This window comes from Oncorhynchus mykiss, chromosome 6, assembly GCF_057628025.1.
Source record: "Oncorhynchus mykiss isolate SJ-2025 chromosome 6, ASM5762802v1, whole genome shotgun sequence".
Classification (NCBI taxonomy): Eukaryota; Metazoa; Chordata; class Actinopteri; order Salmoniformes; family Salmonidae; genus Oncorhynchus; species Oncorhynchus mykiss.
This window is the reverse complement of record NC_143027.1, coordinates 21775001-21789905: the sequence shown is the minus strand read 5'-3', so window position 1 is coordinate 21789905 and position 14905 is coordinate 21775001. Positions and strand designations below refer to the sequence as shown.

The following is a 14905-nucleotide window of genomic DNA, read 5'->3' as shown; positions in this document are numbered from 1 at the left end:
GGTTGTGTACTTAGTCCCATCCTGTACTACCTGTTCACCCATGACTGCGTGGCCAAACACGACTCCAACACCATCATGAAGTTTGCTGACGACACAACAGTGGTAGGCCTGATTACCGACAACGATGAGACAGCCTATAGGGTGGAGGTCAGAGACCTGGAAGTGTGGTGCCAGGACAACAACCTCTCCCTCCATGTGAGCAGGACAACAACCTCTCCCTCCATGTGAGCAAGACAAAGGAGCTGATTGTGGACTACAGGAAAAGATGGGCCAAACAGGCCCCCATTCTCATCGGATAGGGCTGTAGTGGAACAGGTTGAGAGGTTCAAGTTCCTTGGTGTCCATATCAGCAACAAACTAACATTGTCCAAACACACCAAGACAGTCGTGAAGAGGGCATGACAACACCCTTTCCCCCTCAGGAGACTGAAAATATTTGGCATTGGTCCCCAGATCCTCAAAAAGGTCTACAGCTACACCATCGAGAGCATCCTGACTGGTTGCATCCCTGCCTGGTATGGCAACTGCTCGACATCTGACCGTAAGGCGCTACAGAGGGTAGTTCATTCTGCCCGGGACGTCACTGGGGCCAAGCTTCCTGCCATCCAGGACATATATACTAGGCGGTGTCAGAGGAAAGGCCAAGAAAATGACAGAGACTCCAGTCACCCAAGTCATAGACTGTTTTCTCTGCTACCACACGGCAGGAGTTAACAGAGCGCCAAGTCTAGGACCAAAACGCTCCTCAACAGCTTCTACCCTCAAACCATAAGACTACTGAACAATTAATCAAATGGCCACCAGACTATTTTAAATTGACCCTCCCCCCCCCCCCCCCCCCCCCCCCATTTGTTTTGTACACTGCTGCTACTCGCTGTTTATTATCTATCCATAGTCAATTCACCCCTACCAACATTTACAAATGACCTTGACTAACAGGTACCCCTGCACATTGACTTGTCCTCCACTAATTTACGCAGATCACCCTTGTGTGGCAATGTTTGTAAATACAGAAAGGGGTCTATTGAGAAACTCTTTACGGTCGTGTTTACGTTTGTCACACGGTTGTAGCATTTCTATCACAGCGAGTGCAGGTCCAGGGTCAGTTTATTCTAATGGGGTTATTGGGCTTATCCTACCAGAAAACCTGAAGCAAACAAAAATGACTTGATCAGCCCAATGGGGCACAATTACCGTTGCAGTATACAATGATAACCACTAGAGAGAACTGTTACTCCACTTCAATCATCCTAGTATTAGCAGAAGAAAAACATTTAAAAAAGACAAACAAGGTGAAAGCTATGATCCCTTATTGATGTCACTTGTTAAATCCACTTCAATCAGTATAGATGAATGAGAGGAGACAAGTTAAAGAAGGATTTTTAGCCTTGACAATTGAGACATGTATTGTGTATGTGTGCCTTTCAAAGGGTAAATGAGCAAGACAAAAGTGCTTTTGAACGGGGTATGGTAGTAGGTGCCAGGCACACAGGTCAAGAATACACTGTTTCCCGTGTGTACCAAGACAGGTCCACCACCCAAAGGACATCCAGCCAACTTGACACAACTGTGGGAAGCAATGTAGTCAATATGGGACAGCATCCCTGTGGAATGCTTTCAACACCTTGTAGAGTCCATGCCCCCAACGAATTGAGGCTGTTCTGAGAGGGGGCTTCCAAGTCAATATTAGGAATGTGTTCCTAATGTCTGGTACACTCAGTGTATACCACTAGTTAGGGGGGGGGGGGCACTGCAATTAGGATACCTACTCCATTGAGACATTTGGATTTGTCAGCAGGCTAATTTGTTTAAGCACTATTATGAAAGGATGGGGGGGGGGAATGTCCCTATAAAAGCATTACACAAACCGCAGTTTTGGAAATGGATGCTCTTATCTGGCTTTTGATGATGATTGAATAAAAGACAGATGTCAGGGATGAATGGATCAGCACCTTCAGTGGGGTCATTCAGATTGTGGCTTTCATAGGACTACATTAACAAATGGTTTTCCTGAAAAAGAATCTGTCATCAGGTTGAAAATAGATCAAATGAATATTAAATAAACATAAGACCACATCTCTTGCTATTAATGATAATGAATTGTAATATCCATGTCTTACTTCCTTGCCAAGTTCATTACAAGTGATAATCTCCACAATATAATTGGACTATTCCTTGATAAAGGGCTTAGTGGCTATATCATTTTTGATCTGTCATAACAGTGCCATAAATCCATGTGATTGACAATTTGGAATCATGACAAGTTCATCCTACACAGAAAATGAATGGCGTTAGGAGTTGGTTTGATTGGTGTTGTTGAATGAAGCATTTACGTAATTGTACAAAACAGTAGGGCTAAGCAACAGAATTAATAGCATGGAATTGAATAAGTATAATCAGTACATGTCTCACTGATAGTAAGCAAATTATTTCATATTTCTGACTATAAGTACAGTAGCTAGGCTACATATTGGTAGGTAGATGATTTAAAGCACGTGTCAAACTCATTCCACAGAGGGCAGAGTGTCTGCAGATTTTCGCTTCACCCTTGTACTTGATTGATGAATTAAGGTCACTAATTAGTAAGGAACTCTCCTCACCTGGTTTTCTAGGTCTTAATTAAAAGGAAAAAACAAAAACCCGCAGACACTCGGCACTCCATGGAATGAGTTTGACACCCATGATTTAAAGAATCATACCTGAGCAATAAATCATGTTTTGGCATAGCAGTTCGTTAGAATGGTATGCCACTTGGCTACAGATTTTTATACTGGATACATTTTCTTTATGCACTGATTGTACACACTGATCTGTGACACAAGAACATTACTACTTCCTGTACATTTCCGAAGAGCTTTTCTTAACTTAGAAATCAATTTCAGCACTAGTACGAAGAAAGCAGTCATATCAAATGAGAGAGATGATCTAAAGGTCAAATGTTGCATTTGTCACACTTAAGTTTTGTGATAACCAAGCTGAACATGTTTATTAATGTACCTATCCAATACCCATTCTGTCACGGGACCAATCAAAAAGCAAAAGAAAACACATACATACACACTGTCATATTAAATATATACATAAATCTCATTTACTCTCTTACATGATTTACATGGGATCATTTTACAACAAAATTACTTTAGACTTTTTCGCATTTTAAGTATCTTCACATATTAAAAACATACAAAAATAAAATTAACATTTTTCCTCAATAATAGTCCGATTTGTCCTGTACTAGGCAGCAGTCTGTGATTTCCTGTTCCGTTTCGCTCGACGGGTGGGTGGAAAACTGATAAACTCAAATTGTTTGATTCTGTCCATGTTGGGGAAAGGTAGTGGGCCCTTGTGTAGCCTCTTGATGAAATGAACCTCTCTCTGGTTCTCCCTCGTCTTGGAGGCTTTGATGGGCCTCCCTTTCCTGGTGAAAGCCACATACCAACCCTCATACTTGGCATTCTGGAAGGCAGTGTAATTGTTCTCCAGAACAATCTCTGTGAAGATACAATCCCTGCTTCTGCCATCAGGCTGTTGAAAGGATGAGAGAGAGGAAAGACTAAGTCAAATCCAAGTTTATAGGCACATACACAGTTTAGCACCACTACTAGAAGGCATATTAAAAACAACATCTGATTTGGCTACTTACAGTATTTCCCTCTGAACTACACTGCTATCTATTAATGTCCACGCTCCAAACAAAATTGAATACTTCAATATTGTAATGAAACACAGAACAGACTAATAACAATTACAAACAATGGGTACAAGACAAGCCAAATAGTAGCCTACACGACAAGGTCAAACCCATTGTATCTACATTTTAAGACAGTTTTGTGAAAACTACAATGAAGATACCACATACTGTATCAGTACAGCCAATAACTAAGAGTAAACTAGGAATAGTGAAGAATATATTTAAAATTAGGTACGAATTATTAGCAGCATATCCAAACCACACAACGATAACTATATTGTAGGAGTTGTGAGAAGTATTAGCAAACTATCCCTCTCTAACCTAAGGTTTTCAAAAGAGAGGAACCGCTAGAAAGCTACACCCTTTATCTACATTTATTTATTCACTAGATTAAACCAGATCTTTTAAAATGATGATGACAGATGAAAATGATGATGCGAGATGAAACCCTTTATTTCTCATGGCAAGCAGACAACACTGAATACATATTTTATTTTTCCATTCAAGAAGTGGAGGGTTGACTCCTGACCAACCACCAAATGGAGTGAGGAGAGTTTCTCCCATACCTTGAAACTGTAATGCTACATGAAATACAAGTTGGGTTGTCTCTCTGTCACCGACCCTATCCAGGCTAATGAATGACATTACAAATAAGTACCATTATAACACAATATAAGTCACGTATATCTCATATTTTTCTTACTTTTTAACTCTACATTGTGGGAAAGAGCTCAAAAGCAAGCATTTCACGGTAGTCTACTACACCTGTTGTATTTGGCGCATGTGACAACTCGTCAGTCTGTTCTTGTTCTGAAAAATGAAGGTTATTCCATGCGAGAAATTGCCAAGAAATGGTAGATTTCATACAACGCTGTGTACTACTCCCTTCACAGTACAGGTGGGGCAGAACACTCCGGGATGCTGTCCTTCTAGGCAGAGTTCCTCTGTCCAGTGTCTGTGTTCTTTTGCCCATCTAAATATGTTTTATTTATTGGCCAGTCTGAGATATGGCTTTTTCTTTGCAACTCTGCCTAGAAGGCCAGCATCCAGGAGTCGACTCTTCACTGTTGACGTTGAGACTGGTGTTTTGCGGATACTATTTAATGAGGCTACCAGTTGAGGACTTGTGAAGCATCTGTTTCTCAAACTAGACACTCTAATGTACTTGTTCTCTTGCTCAGTTTTGCACCAGGGCCTCCCACTCCTCTTTCTATTCTGGTTAGGGCCAGTTTGCGCTGTTCTGTGAAGGGAGTAGTACACAGCATTGTACGAGATCTTCAGCTTCTTGGCAATTTCTCGCATGGAATAGCCTTCATTTCTCAGAACAAGAATAGACTGATGAGTTTCAGAAGAAAGTTATTTATTTCTGGTCATTTTGAGCCTGTAATCAAACCCACAAATGCTGATGCTCCAGATACTCAACTAGTCTAAAGAAGGCCAGTTTTATTGCTTCTTTAATCAGGACAACCATTTTCAGCTGTGCTAACATAATTGCAAAAATGATTTTCTAATGATCAATTAGCCTTTTAAAATTATAAACTTGGATTAGCTAACACAACGTGCCATTTATTACTGATAATTGGCCTCTGTTCACATATTCCATTACAAATCAGCCGTTTCCAGCTACAATAGTCATTTACAACATTAACAATGTCTAGACTGTATTTCTGATCACATTTGTTTATATCCCTGTTAGTGAGCATTTCTCCTTTGCCAAGATAATCCATCCAACTGACAAGCATGGCATATCAAGAAGCTGATTAAACAGCATGATCATTATTCAAGTGCACCTTGTGCTGGGGAACAATAAAAGGCCACTCTAAAATGTGCAGTTTTGTCACACAATATTATGCCACAGATGTCTCAAGTTTTGAGGGAGTGTGCAATTGGCATGCTGACTGAAGGAATGTCCACCAGAGCTGTTGCCAGAGAATTTTAGATTAATTTCTTGACCATAAGCTGCCTCCAACGTTGGTTTAGAGAATTTGGCAGTACGTCCAACCAGCCTCACAACTGCAAACCACGTGTAACCACGCCAGCCCAGGGCCTCCACATCCGGCTTTATTCACCTGCGGGATCGTCTGAGACCAGCCACCCGGACAGCTGATGAAACTGAGGAGTATTTCTGTCCGTAATAAGCCCTTTTGTGGGGGAAACTCATTCTGATTGGCTGGGCCTGGCTCCCCAGTGGGTGGGCCTATGCCTTTCCAAACCCACCCATGGCTGCGCCCCTGCCCAATTGTGATATCCATAGATTTGGATCTAATGAGTTTATTTCAATTGACTGATTTCCTAAAATAAACTGTAAATCTGTAAACTTGTTGAAATTGTTGCCTGTTGCGTTTATATTTTTGTTCATTATACATAATGACAAACTAGGAAACAAGCACGCTGGAATTCTTACAACTTTGAAAGTGATGTGGATTTGATATCATACCTTTCCAACCAGTTTCCCCTTCCGGTTCATACAGAGGTAGCGTCCACTCTCTGCACCTTTGATCCGAACCCGACTGCCAAAGGTGTCAGTCTCTACAAAGAGACGTGCTACAACATCCACACAAATATCCACATGAAAATGATGTGATAAATCCACTAGGCATATGTAAATTCACTACATAACAAGTGTATTTTGGACACTCTCTATATCATATTCAAAAAATATATGGAAGTGGAATAATACAAACCTGTATAAAGGCAAAAATAAACTGTCTGCCATCTATTGGCCTACAACAACAAAAAATATATATATGCAAAAGGAGATCCTAAAATAAATTGACATTCACTGGAGAGAGACCATCACAACAGCCTATGTGAGATATTATGTGTTTCAGGTTTGAGACATTGCGAGGATTAATTAAGTGTTATCATTAATCATGTTTGAAGACAAAAGTAATGGAAGTGGAATTCAACAAATCCCAATTGCAGTTGTCCTATGGGTCAATTGATTCACCCCCTGGTTAATTAGGGTTAACAACTAGCATGTGTATTGGACCAGGACAAAAGACTTGGCCTGATTCGCCAGACAAGGGTTTAGATACAGTAGGCATGAACATACAGCCCCACAGAGGTTCGGGCCAGCAATAGGTGGGCAAGTAGCCCAGGCTAGCCCTGCACACCTCTTCATAGACAGACAGCTCATTACAAATGCAGTCCTCATTAAAAAACTATTAACAAGCCTTTAGCCTTGTATGCATGGGTCTGACTGGTTGAAAACAGATACTCTGCCCAAATGCAGCCACCATTGTGTCATGGGAACAACTTACCGTAATTGTTGCCGTCCTCGGCAGTAGCGGCGACCCTCTTGCCCTGTATCTGGACGTGCTTCCCGCTGGTCCGGCTGTATAGTTGATAAACCCTGACCTGTCGCCGGCTAAGCTGGTCCGTCATTGCGCCCTGCTCCATCACATACTGGTTAAAATTAGGAGACGGGTGATTCTCCCCCTTTTTATGCAAAAGGGAAAAATAAAATCACATATAGAATTTTCTTCTAACCTCTATTTTTTTCTAAAATAAACCAACCACCGCCCGAGGAGAGCCTCACTGAATAACTCAATCCAAACAATAAAACATCAGAATGTGTAAATGATTTGGTAAAACAAAAGCCCATCATATAAAATAATGTGGTATCACAAAATATTGTGTGACGTTAGCCATATTAAGTGCATTCAGAAGCAAGAGGCCCACTTGAAAATAACAAGCAAGCACTTTAAAGGATCTTTATCATCAGCCCAAAACTGGATGAATCAATGTTGTTTACCCGTTACTCCCACCCACAAAAATGTGATGACGTTGAATCAACGTGGAAAACGAATTGGATTTGCAACAAGTATTCAACATAAGGGCATTTCGTATTTTTTTCACCCTATTTTTAATCTAAGTAACATGGTGATATTTTGGTTGATTTCACGTCACCTAAACCAAATGTTAATCAAAATTAGACGTTGAACTACTGACGTCTGTGCCCAGTTTTTTTTTGTTTAAGAACAAATTCTTATTTACAATGACGGCCTAGGAACAGTGGGTTACCTGCCTTGTTCAGGGGCAGAACGACAGATTGGTATCTTGACAGCTCGGGGACTCGAGCTAGCAACCTTTTGGTTATTGGGCCAATGGTCTAACCACTAGACTACCTGCGCCCCAAACTGTCTATGCAATCTGCGAGGAATCAATGTGCAATCTGTGAGGAACTATGGAAGAGGGTTTACCTGAGCATGGCACCACAACACGAAGAAATGAAAAGATCTGCAAAATAAAATCACAATAAATAAAACATTATCACCAACATTGCAATCTGTTTTGATAAGAATATTTCAAACGGTAGTCTTCTTACATGTAAATACAGCGCAGATTTATTCCATACATTCTTTCATCCAATCGCAAATGTTTTTCTTCACAGAGAGCAAGTAGCCTAATATTCCCAACGGATCCAAAATAATCCAAGAGTTCCCTCGCATCCGCTTGACCTGTCCACTCCGTGTCTCTTGTTAGTTTATGAGTTTTATTCCATTCATCATATACTCCAGTTACTGCATGTGTGTTGAAGTGTGAAAGTCTTCCTGAGAGTATCCAAAAAGTCTGCAACCAAGAGAGTCACCGAGATCCATCATACATTTTAGAGTCAAACTTCCAAAATCCACATGAAAAACTATTAGCTATTGCCATTTGGATGTTTATTTCAAGGGAAGAAAAGTGTCACCTATAGGCACTGTATCGCAATGTAGCCCCAAGTAATTACACGTTTAAAAAGCCCTCTTACTCAGCGCGTCTTGGCCTCTTGCTGGGCAGTGGTTAAATGTTGAAAGGCAGGTCCCTCCCACGAGTTGAGAGTTGTAGGTTTTGTATTGTGGGTGGGCAGGGCAGAGTTGACTGCAAAGTCGAAAATATTGGGGCAAAAGGTTTTGTAGCTCCCTGGTGCAGATGGTAATGGATGCACTTTGGGTATGTTTTACGCACAATATTACGCATATTATAAGCCTACGCAATTAACGACAAATGAACCAACATGCAGTATGCATATCAGCATGAACTTCGTATGTTTGTTTAATTTTATGAAAATACACAAGATATAAAAAGACTGATCGGGTTACAAGAAAAGTTTTAATTTAACCCTACATCTTGTTTTTCCATCTCTCTCTCGTGACGGATATAAAATGCGTTTTTATCAACTATGTTATAATGCATTTAGATCATAATTAATCGCTGTATTCATAAGTGAGTAGCTTAATGTCACTTGAAGAGGTGTGGCAATGATGTGCCAAATACTCCATCGCTTTTACGTTCTTTCTCGTTGAGCAGTTTACTGCTCACACGTTCAGCTAATGTGTCAAACAAATCATTTTAACAATAGGCTGTGTCGTCATGATGCAACCAACGGTAGTCTGGTGAGATAAGCCAATGTGTAGTAGCCTAATCAACGTCACTAATTGATGACCAACTGATGTTAACAGGATTCTTATTTTTCGCTGGTTAAACTGGCATTCATTGAATTAAGGTTTATTTTTGTCTAGGCCTTCACCAGTGTCAAAGTCGTCATCGAGGTTATGGTGATGTCTCTGAGAGACTTTGATATTTTCACAATTTATTGTTTCAGTGCAATACATGAGTTGTAATTAATGTTATATAAAATTATATTAGAATTGATTTATTTCTTTAGTTACACTGATATCCAATACAGCACATTAACTACAAATATTCTTATACCTAGCAGCACAGATTGCAAGAGACAGTTTCACAATTGGAAAACCTCGCACTGTTATAGTTGAAATAACATTTTCTACCATTAAAGGGTACGTTCAAACAGAACATTGTGTAATGTGGGCTCTGTGCAAGAATTTAGCAAGTCCCAGTGTTTACATCGTCCACCGCTCACATCACTGGCCCTCTGTTCAGCCAGAAGTTAAGCATCTCTGACAAGTTGTAGCAACAGCAGTTAAGCATCTCTGACAACTCATCCTGCTGAATGTGTGACAGGCAATGGTAGACACTGACAGACTTCATAGCAGTTGATTCCACTTGTTAATGTCACTTCTTAAAAGTGGTCAGTCAGTCCATCCATCAAGTTGCATTAGTCAAACTGTAGTCTCTGACATAATCCAACAACAAACAATGTTTTTTGTGTAAAAAAAAAAAAAAAACTAAGTTTCAGACAACCAAGGTAACATTCATGATTTGAGAGTAAGGAAACATTCTCCAAACACATTTGTATGTATACATATAGATGCATATGCAGCAATACAAAAATAAACCACAATTTCTTATGCAGCAGTAATAGACACCACATCACCTGGAAAATCTATTTGCTTCTTCAAAGAATGTTTGTCAGGCATCTGTTGATATTTGATCCTGTCTTCAGCTTAGTCTTCTTGTAAAATTCAAATATACACTTTTTAAAGAATCTGACAGGTGTGGCATATCAAGAAGCTAATTAAACAGTATGATCATTACACAGGTGCACCTTGTGCCGGGGACAATTAAAGCCCACCACCACCACTAGTCCACCACACTCATTGACCTTTCACGCATAAAATGCACATTTTTGGTTGCTCATCACAAGTAGTTTTGGAGACAATGCCATCCTTAATGTTTCATGTCTCTAGTATTTTCTATTTATATGCTAGTATAGTGAGTGGGTGATGAATATGACTGTGGTTCAAAAGGGTTATTACATACTGCTATACGTAGAAACATGGCAGCGTGGGATGTTTAGCTCTTGTGACTAGACTCCAATTTTAGGAGCTAAGTAGCAGAAATTTGGGGAGTGGCTGAAGGGAGAGAGAGCTTTTGCAGTAGCTAGCCTCATCACTGTGGAATTCATCTCCATCAGGCTGCCTTGCTCTGGTGTCAGCAATATTTTTGGGGAGTGGGATGTATAACGAAAAAAAGAGAAGTGGTTTCATGAAATGCTGCTCGTCCACCCCCCCCCCCCTCCCCCCAACACACACCCCCACTTCAGTTTACAAAGTGACGGTGAGATCTGAAGCCTTGCAACCTGATCTTATTTATTCATGTCTCCACTGGCTTTACTGGCGCTAAAGCTGTGATGGAAATAACCAGACTTTCACTGAAAAGCAGGCACCTACAGCCACCCACAGAAAAGGTACAGAATTCTTTGAACCTCAGGAGAGAGAGAGGGGGGGGGGGGATGACTTTTTAAAAAGACTTGGGTGGAACGACAGAAACCCATGACAGGTGGGCAGATAGATCTGACTCAAGTGTCATGCTTCAATGTGAAACTGATCATATGTGATTATAAATGTATAGACACACCCATATTTAAACAGAGACCACCTTAGAGCATAACTTGTCTCCCAAAATCGGACAAATCAGATGTGAAAACGTTATTCCTCGTCATGCAGTGACCATTTTTTTTACCTACCTCAAATCAATTCATGTTTTGCTACCAGCTGACCAAAGGCTGCCTGCATAAAGTTATGTACAGCTTTAAAGCCTCACTATACAGTATCACTACATGTAATTACTTATTATTTTGAGCAACTTCGTCAACACATGACAATATTGATCCAGTATACTTCAGAGCTACTGTACCTCCGGTAACAAGTGAAAGGACGATTGGTGGTCTCCCAACAGCTCCAACTACATCGTAAAGATCTCCACCATAAAGAACAACTGGACACTCTTTTCTGACCCTGCAAAAATAGAGGCAAAGGTTTAGAAAGTGGGTGGTCCTCTTTATGAATGATAAAAACTCAAGATTGTTTCAGAAGATGAGCTTGGAGAATATCTGTGGATTGCCACTGTGGATGCTTGCACAGCAGTGGAGCACCTCCACTCTAGCCACCCAAACCCCTGCTATAAGGTCATTCCGCAGTGCTCTGATGAGAGGGCTCCATACACTTATAGGAGGGCTCTCGCCATTGCTTGGTTGTCCAACACCTGTATGACAGAACATGCATACTTGCCTCTTATAGAATGTTCTGTTAGAGAGGACTTTTTCTAGAACTGTCATACTCAGACATAAGAGATAAATGATGAGACATTTGTAAAAATGTATCAATATTTTACTAACGTAATTAACTTTAATCTAATTCCATTAATCCTATGTTTTTATTTATACATGTAGTGTGTGCTCAAAATGTACAGATTTGTGGATATTAGAAAGGCCTCTGACCCCTACGTATACCCCAACCATTTGCAAGCTGACCATTTGAGCTTGCCAAATTTGACACAGCTGACACAGGCAATAAATTTGAACTAGTTTCCCCACCCCCTTTATCTGTAATGAGCCTTGGCCTACAACCCTTCGCACACACACATGCACACACACGTGCACACAGAATTTGAATGGGTCCACAGTTATTGCCAGCACATCAAAATATGATGTCTGCCATGATATTAGAGTAAGTGCATTTGCTAGTATTGGAAGACACAGTACAGGCCTAGTCAAAACCCCATATAATAAAAATATACAGTACCAGTCAAAAGTTTGGACACACCTACCCAAGTTTTTTTTTTTTCTTGTTTTTTTTCTACATTGTAGAATAATTGTGAAGATATCTGAAATATGAAATAACACATATGGAATCATGTAGTAACCAAAAAAGTATTAAACAAATCAAAATATATTTTGTATTTGGGATTCTTCAAAGTAGCAACCCTTTGCCTTGATGACAGCTTTACACACTCTTGGCATTCTCTCAACCAGCTTCATGAGTTAGTCACCTGGAATGCATTTCAATTAGCAGGTTTGCCTTGTTAAAAGTTCATTTGTGAAATTTATTTCCTTCCTAATGCGTTTCAGCCAATCAGTTGTGTTGTGACAAGATAGGGGTGGTATACAGAAGATAGCCGTATTTGGTAAAAGACCAAGTCCATATTATGGCAAGAACAGCTCAAATAAGCAAAGAGAAACGAGAAGTCCATCATTACTTTAAGACATGAAGGTCAGTCAATGCGGATAATTTCAAGAACTTTGAAAGTTTATTCAAGTGCAGTCGCAAAAACCATCAAGCGCTAAGATGAAACTGGCTCTCATGAGGACCGCAACAGGAAAGGAAGACCCAGAGTTACCTCTGCTGCAGAGGATACGTTCATAAGAGTTACGAGCCTCAGAAATTGCAGCCCATATAAATGCTTCAGGGTTCAAGTAACAGACACATCAACTGTTCAGAGGAGACGTGTGAATCAGGCCTTCATAGTCAAATTGCTGCAAAGAAACCATTACTAAAGGACACCAATAATAAGAAGAGACTTGCTTGGGCCAAGAAACACGAGCAATGGACATTAGACTGGTGGAAGTCGTTTGGTCTGATAAGTCCAAATTAGATTTTTTTTGTGAGACGCAGAGTAGGGGAACGGATGATCTCCAGGTGTGGTTCCCACCGTGAAGCATGGAGGAGGAGGTGTGATGGTGTGGGGGTGCTTTAATGGTGACACTGTCAGTGATTTATTTGGAATTAAAGGCACACTTAACCAGCATGGCCACCACAGCATTCTGCAGCGATACACCATCCCATCTGGTTTGCGCTTAGTGGGACTATCATTTGTTTTTCAACAAGACAGTGACCCAACACACCTCCAGGCTGTGCAAAGGCTATTTGACCAAGAAGGATTCCAAGCCATCTTGGGGGTGCTGCATCAGATGAACTGGCCTCCACAATCAACTGACCTCAACCCAATAGAGATGGCTTGGGATGAGTTGGACCACAGAGTGAAGGAAAAGCAGCCAACAAGTGCTTAAGACTTTTGGAAAAGCATTCCAGGTGAAGCTGGTTGAGAGAATGCCAAGAGTGTGCAAAGCTCAATCAAGGCAAAGGGTAGCTACTTTGAAACATCTAAAATCTAAAATATATTTTGATTTGTTTAACACTTTTTTGGTTACTACATGATTCCATATGTATTATTTAATCATTTTGATGTCTTCACAAGAAAAACCCTTGAATGAGTAGGTGTTTCCAAACTTTTGACTGGTACTGTATATATATCTAAAATGGGATGCTCAACAGGTGAAACCCGAGTTGTTGATCCACGATTAACACCAACCATTTGCAGACAGGGTTTGACTGCTTCATCTGACAAGATCAAGAAGCTGGTAACATGTCAGGCTTCAAAACTAATAGAGTGACTCAGACAAGAGCGATTCACAGAGAGGCAATGAAAATAGCCGGACACTGTCCAATTCCAATGCCTGGAATCAGACAGGCCTGCCGAGGACGTCAGAGCATCTGTGTTATTTTTAAGGAGCAAAATGTCACAGAGCAATGAACATGCTCAAGGCACATGTGTAACAGGGTTAGGCACAAGGTCACATCGAAGCCCTATCACTTTCTGAAGATAGTCACTGTTGTTAATGTGACATAGATCAAGTGCTTTGAAGGTCCAACATTTAGAAAAAGGACAATATTAAGGAACATTTGATGAAGTTATTGCCAACACAGTATTGGTAGCAGCTGTTCCAATACCTTCATAAAAAAGTCCTTGTTTGAAAATTGCATTCATTTTTATGGAGATACTTTGAGGCTGTCCCTCAGTCTCTAACAGTCATAGGCAGTATTTATGAATCTTTGGAGAAATTCAGGAAAATCATGAGTCATTAAAAATAAAAACGATCAAATGTATTATTCAACCGTTTTTTTCAGGCTCAGCAGAGCAAATCCCAGACTCCTCACGTCTCACGTGGCAGTAAGAAAATGGAGACGAGAGACTTCGGAGACGAGAGACTGCAGAAAAACAACATGCAAACAATGTGACCTCTAAACACTGGCATTAGGGAAAAAAAGCAATTTATTAGAAATTAGTTATGCATCCAGGAACAGGTGACCTCCTGCTCCCCAAGGACACATTAGGCCATTCTGTTTGACTGGTTTGGGGTTTCAAGGACTCACTGATAGGCCTTTTTAAGATTTATTTTATCTTCAGTTGACAGCAAAGACTTCAGGCGTATGCCACTGATGTCACTGGGCCAACACTGAATTGCTGAGTAAATTCCCTGAGAAATGTTGTAGGGGATCCTTTAGAAATTCTCCTTGTTGTAGCAGAGGAAGGATAGAACACTAGTATACATTTATCATAGGTAGTTGATTCCTTTAGCAATATAACATTATAATATAAATGTTGTTTTCAAAGTAAACCATGTCCTTTGTTTTAAAAGCAGGAGAATACTTAATTATGATGAAAATATTTCATCTTTGAGAGGGAGAGGGATCAACTGCTGATAATATACATTTCCCTCTAGTTGATGATGCACAACACCAATCC

At 40.4% G+C, this 14905-nt stretch overlaps 1 protein-coding gene across 1 annotated transcript in view; it reads right to left on the bottom strand.

Moving 5' to 3' along the window:
• Positions 1 to 3115: 3115 nt before the first annotated feature.
• The window catches only part of fgf17 (fibroblast growth factor 17), a 13288-nt gene continuing 1498 nt past the window's right edge, over positions 3116 to 14905 (bottom strand). The window contains exons 2-4 of the mRNA XM_090239401.1: positions 6955 to 7132; positions 6129 to 6235; positions 3116 to 3525 (exon numbers count right to left, since the gene is read on the bottom strand). Of these exons, the coding sequence (XP_090095527.1) occupies positions 3235 to 3525; positions 6129 to 6235; positions 6955 to 7132 (576 nt within the window). The 3' untranslated portion in view covers positions 3116 to 3234. The remainder of the gene's footprint in view (positions 3526 to 6128; positions 6236 to 6954; positions 7133 to 14905) is intronic.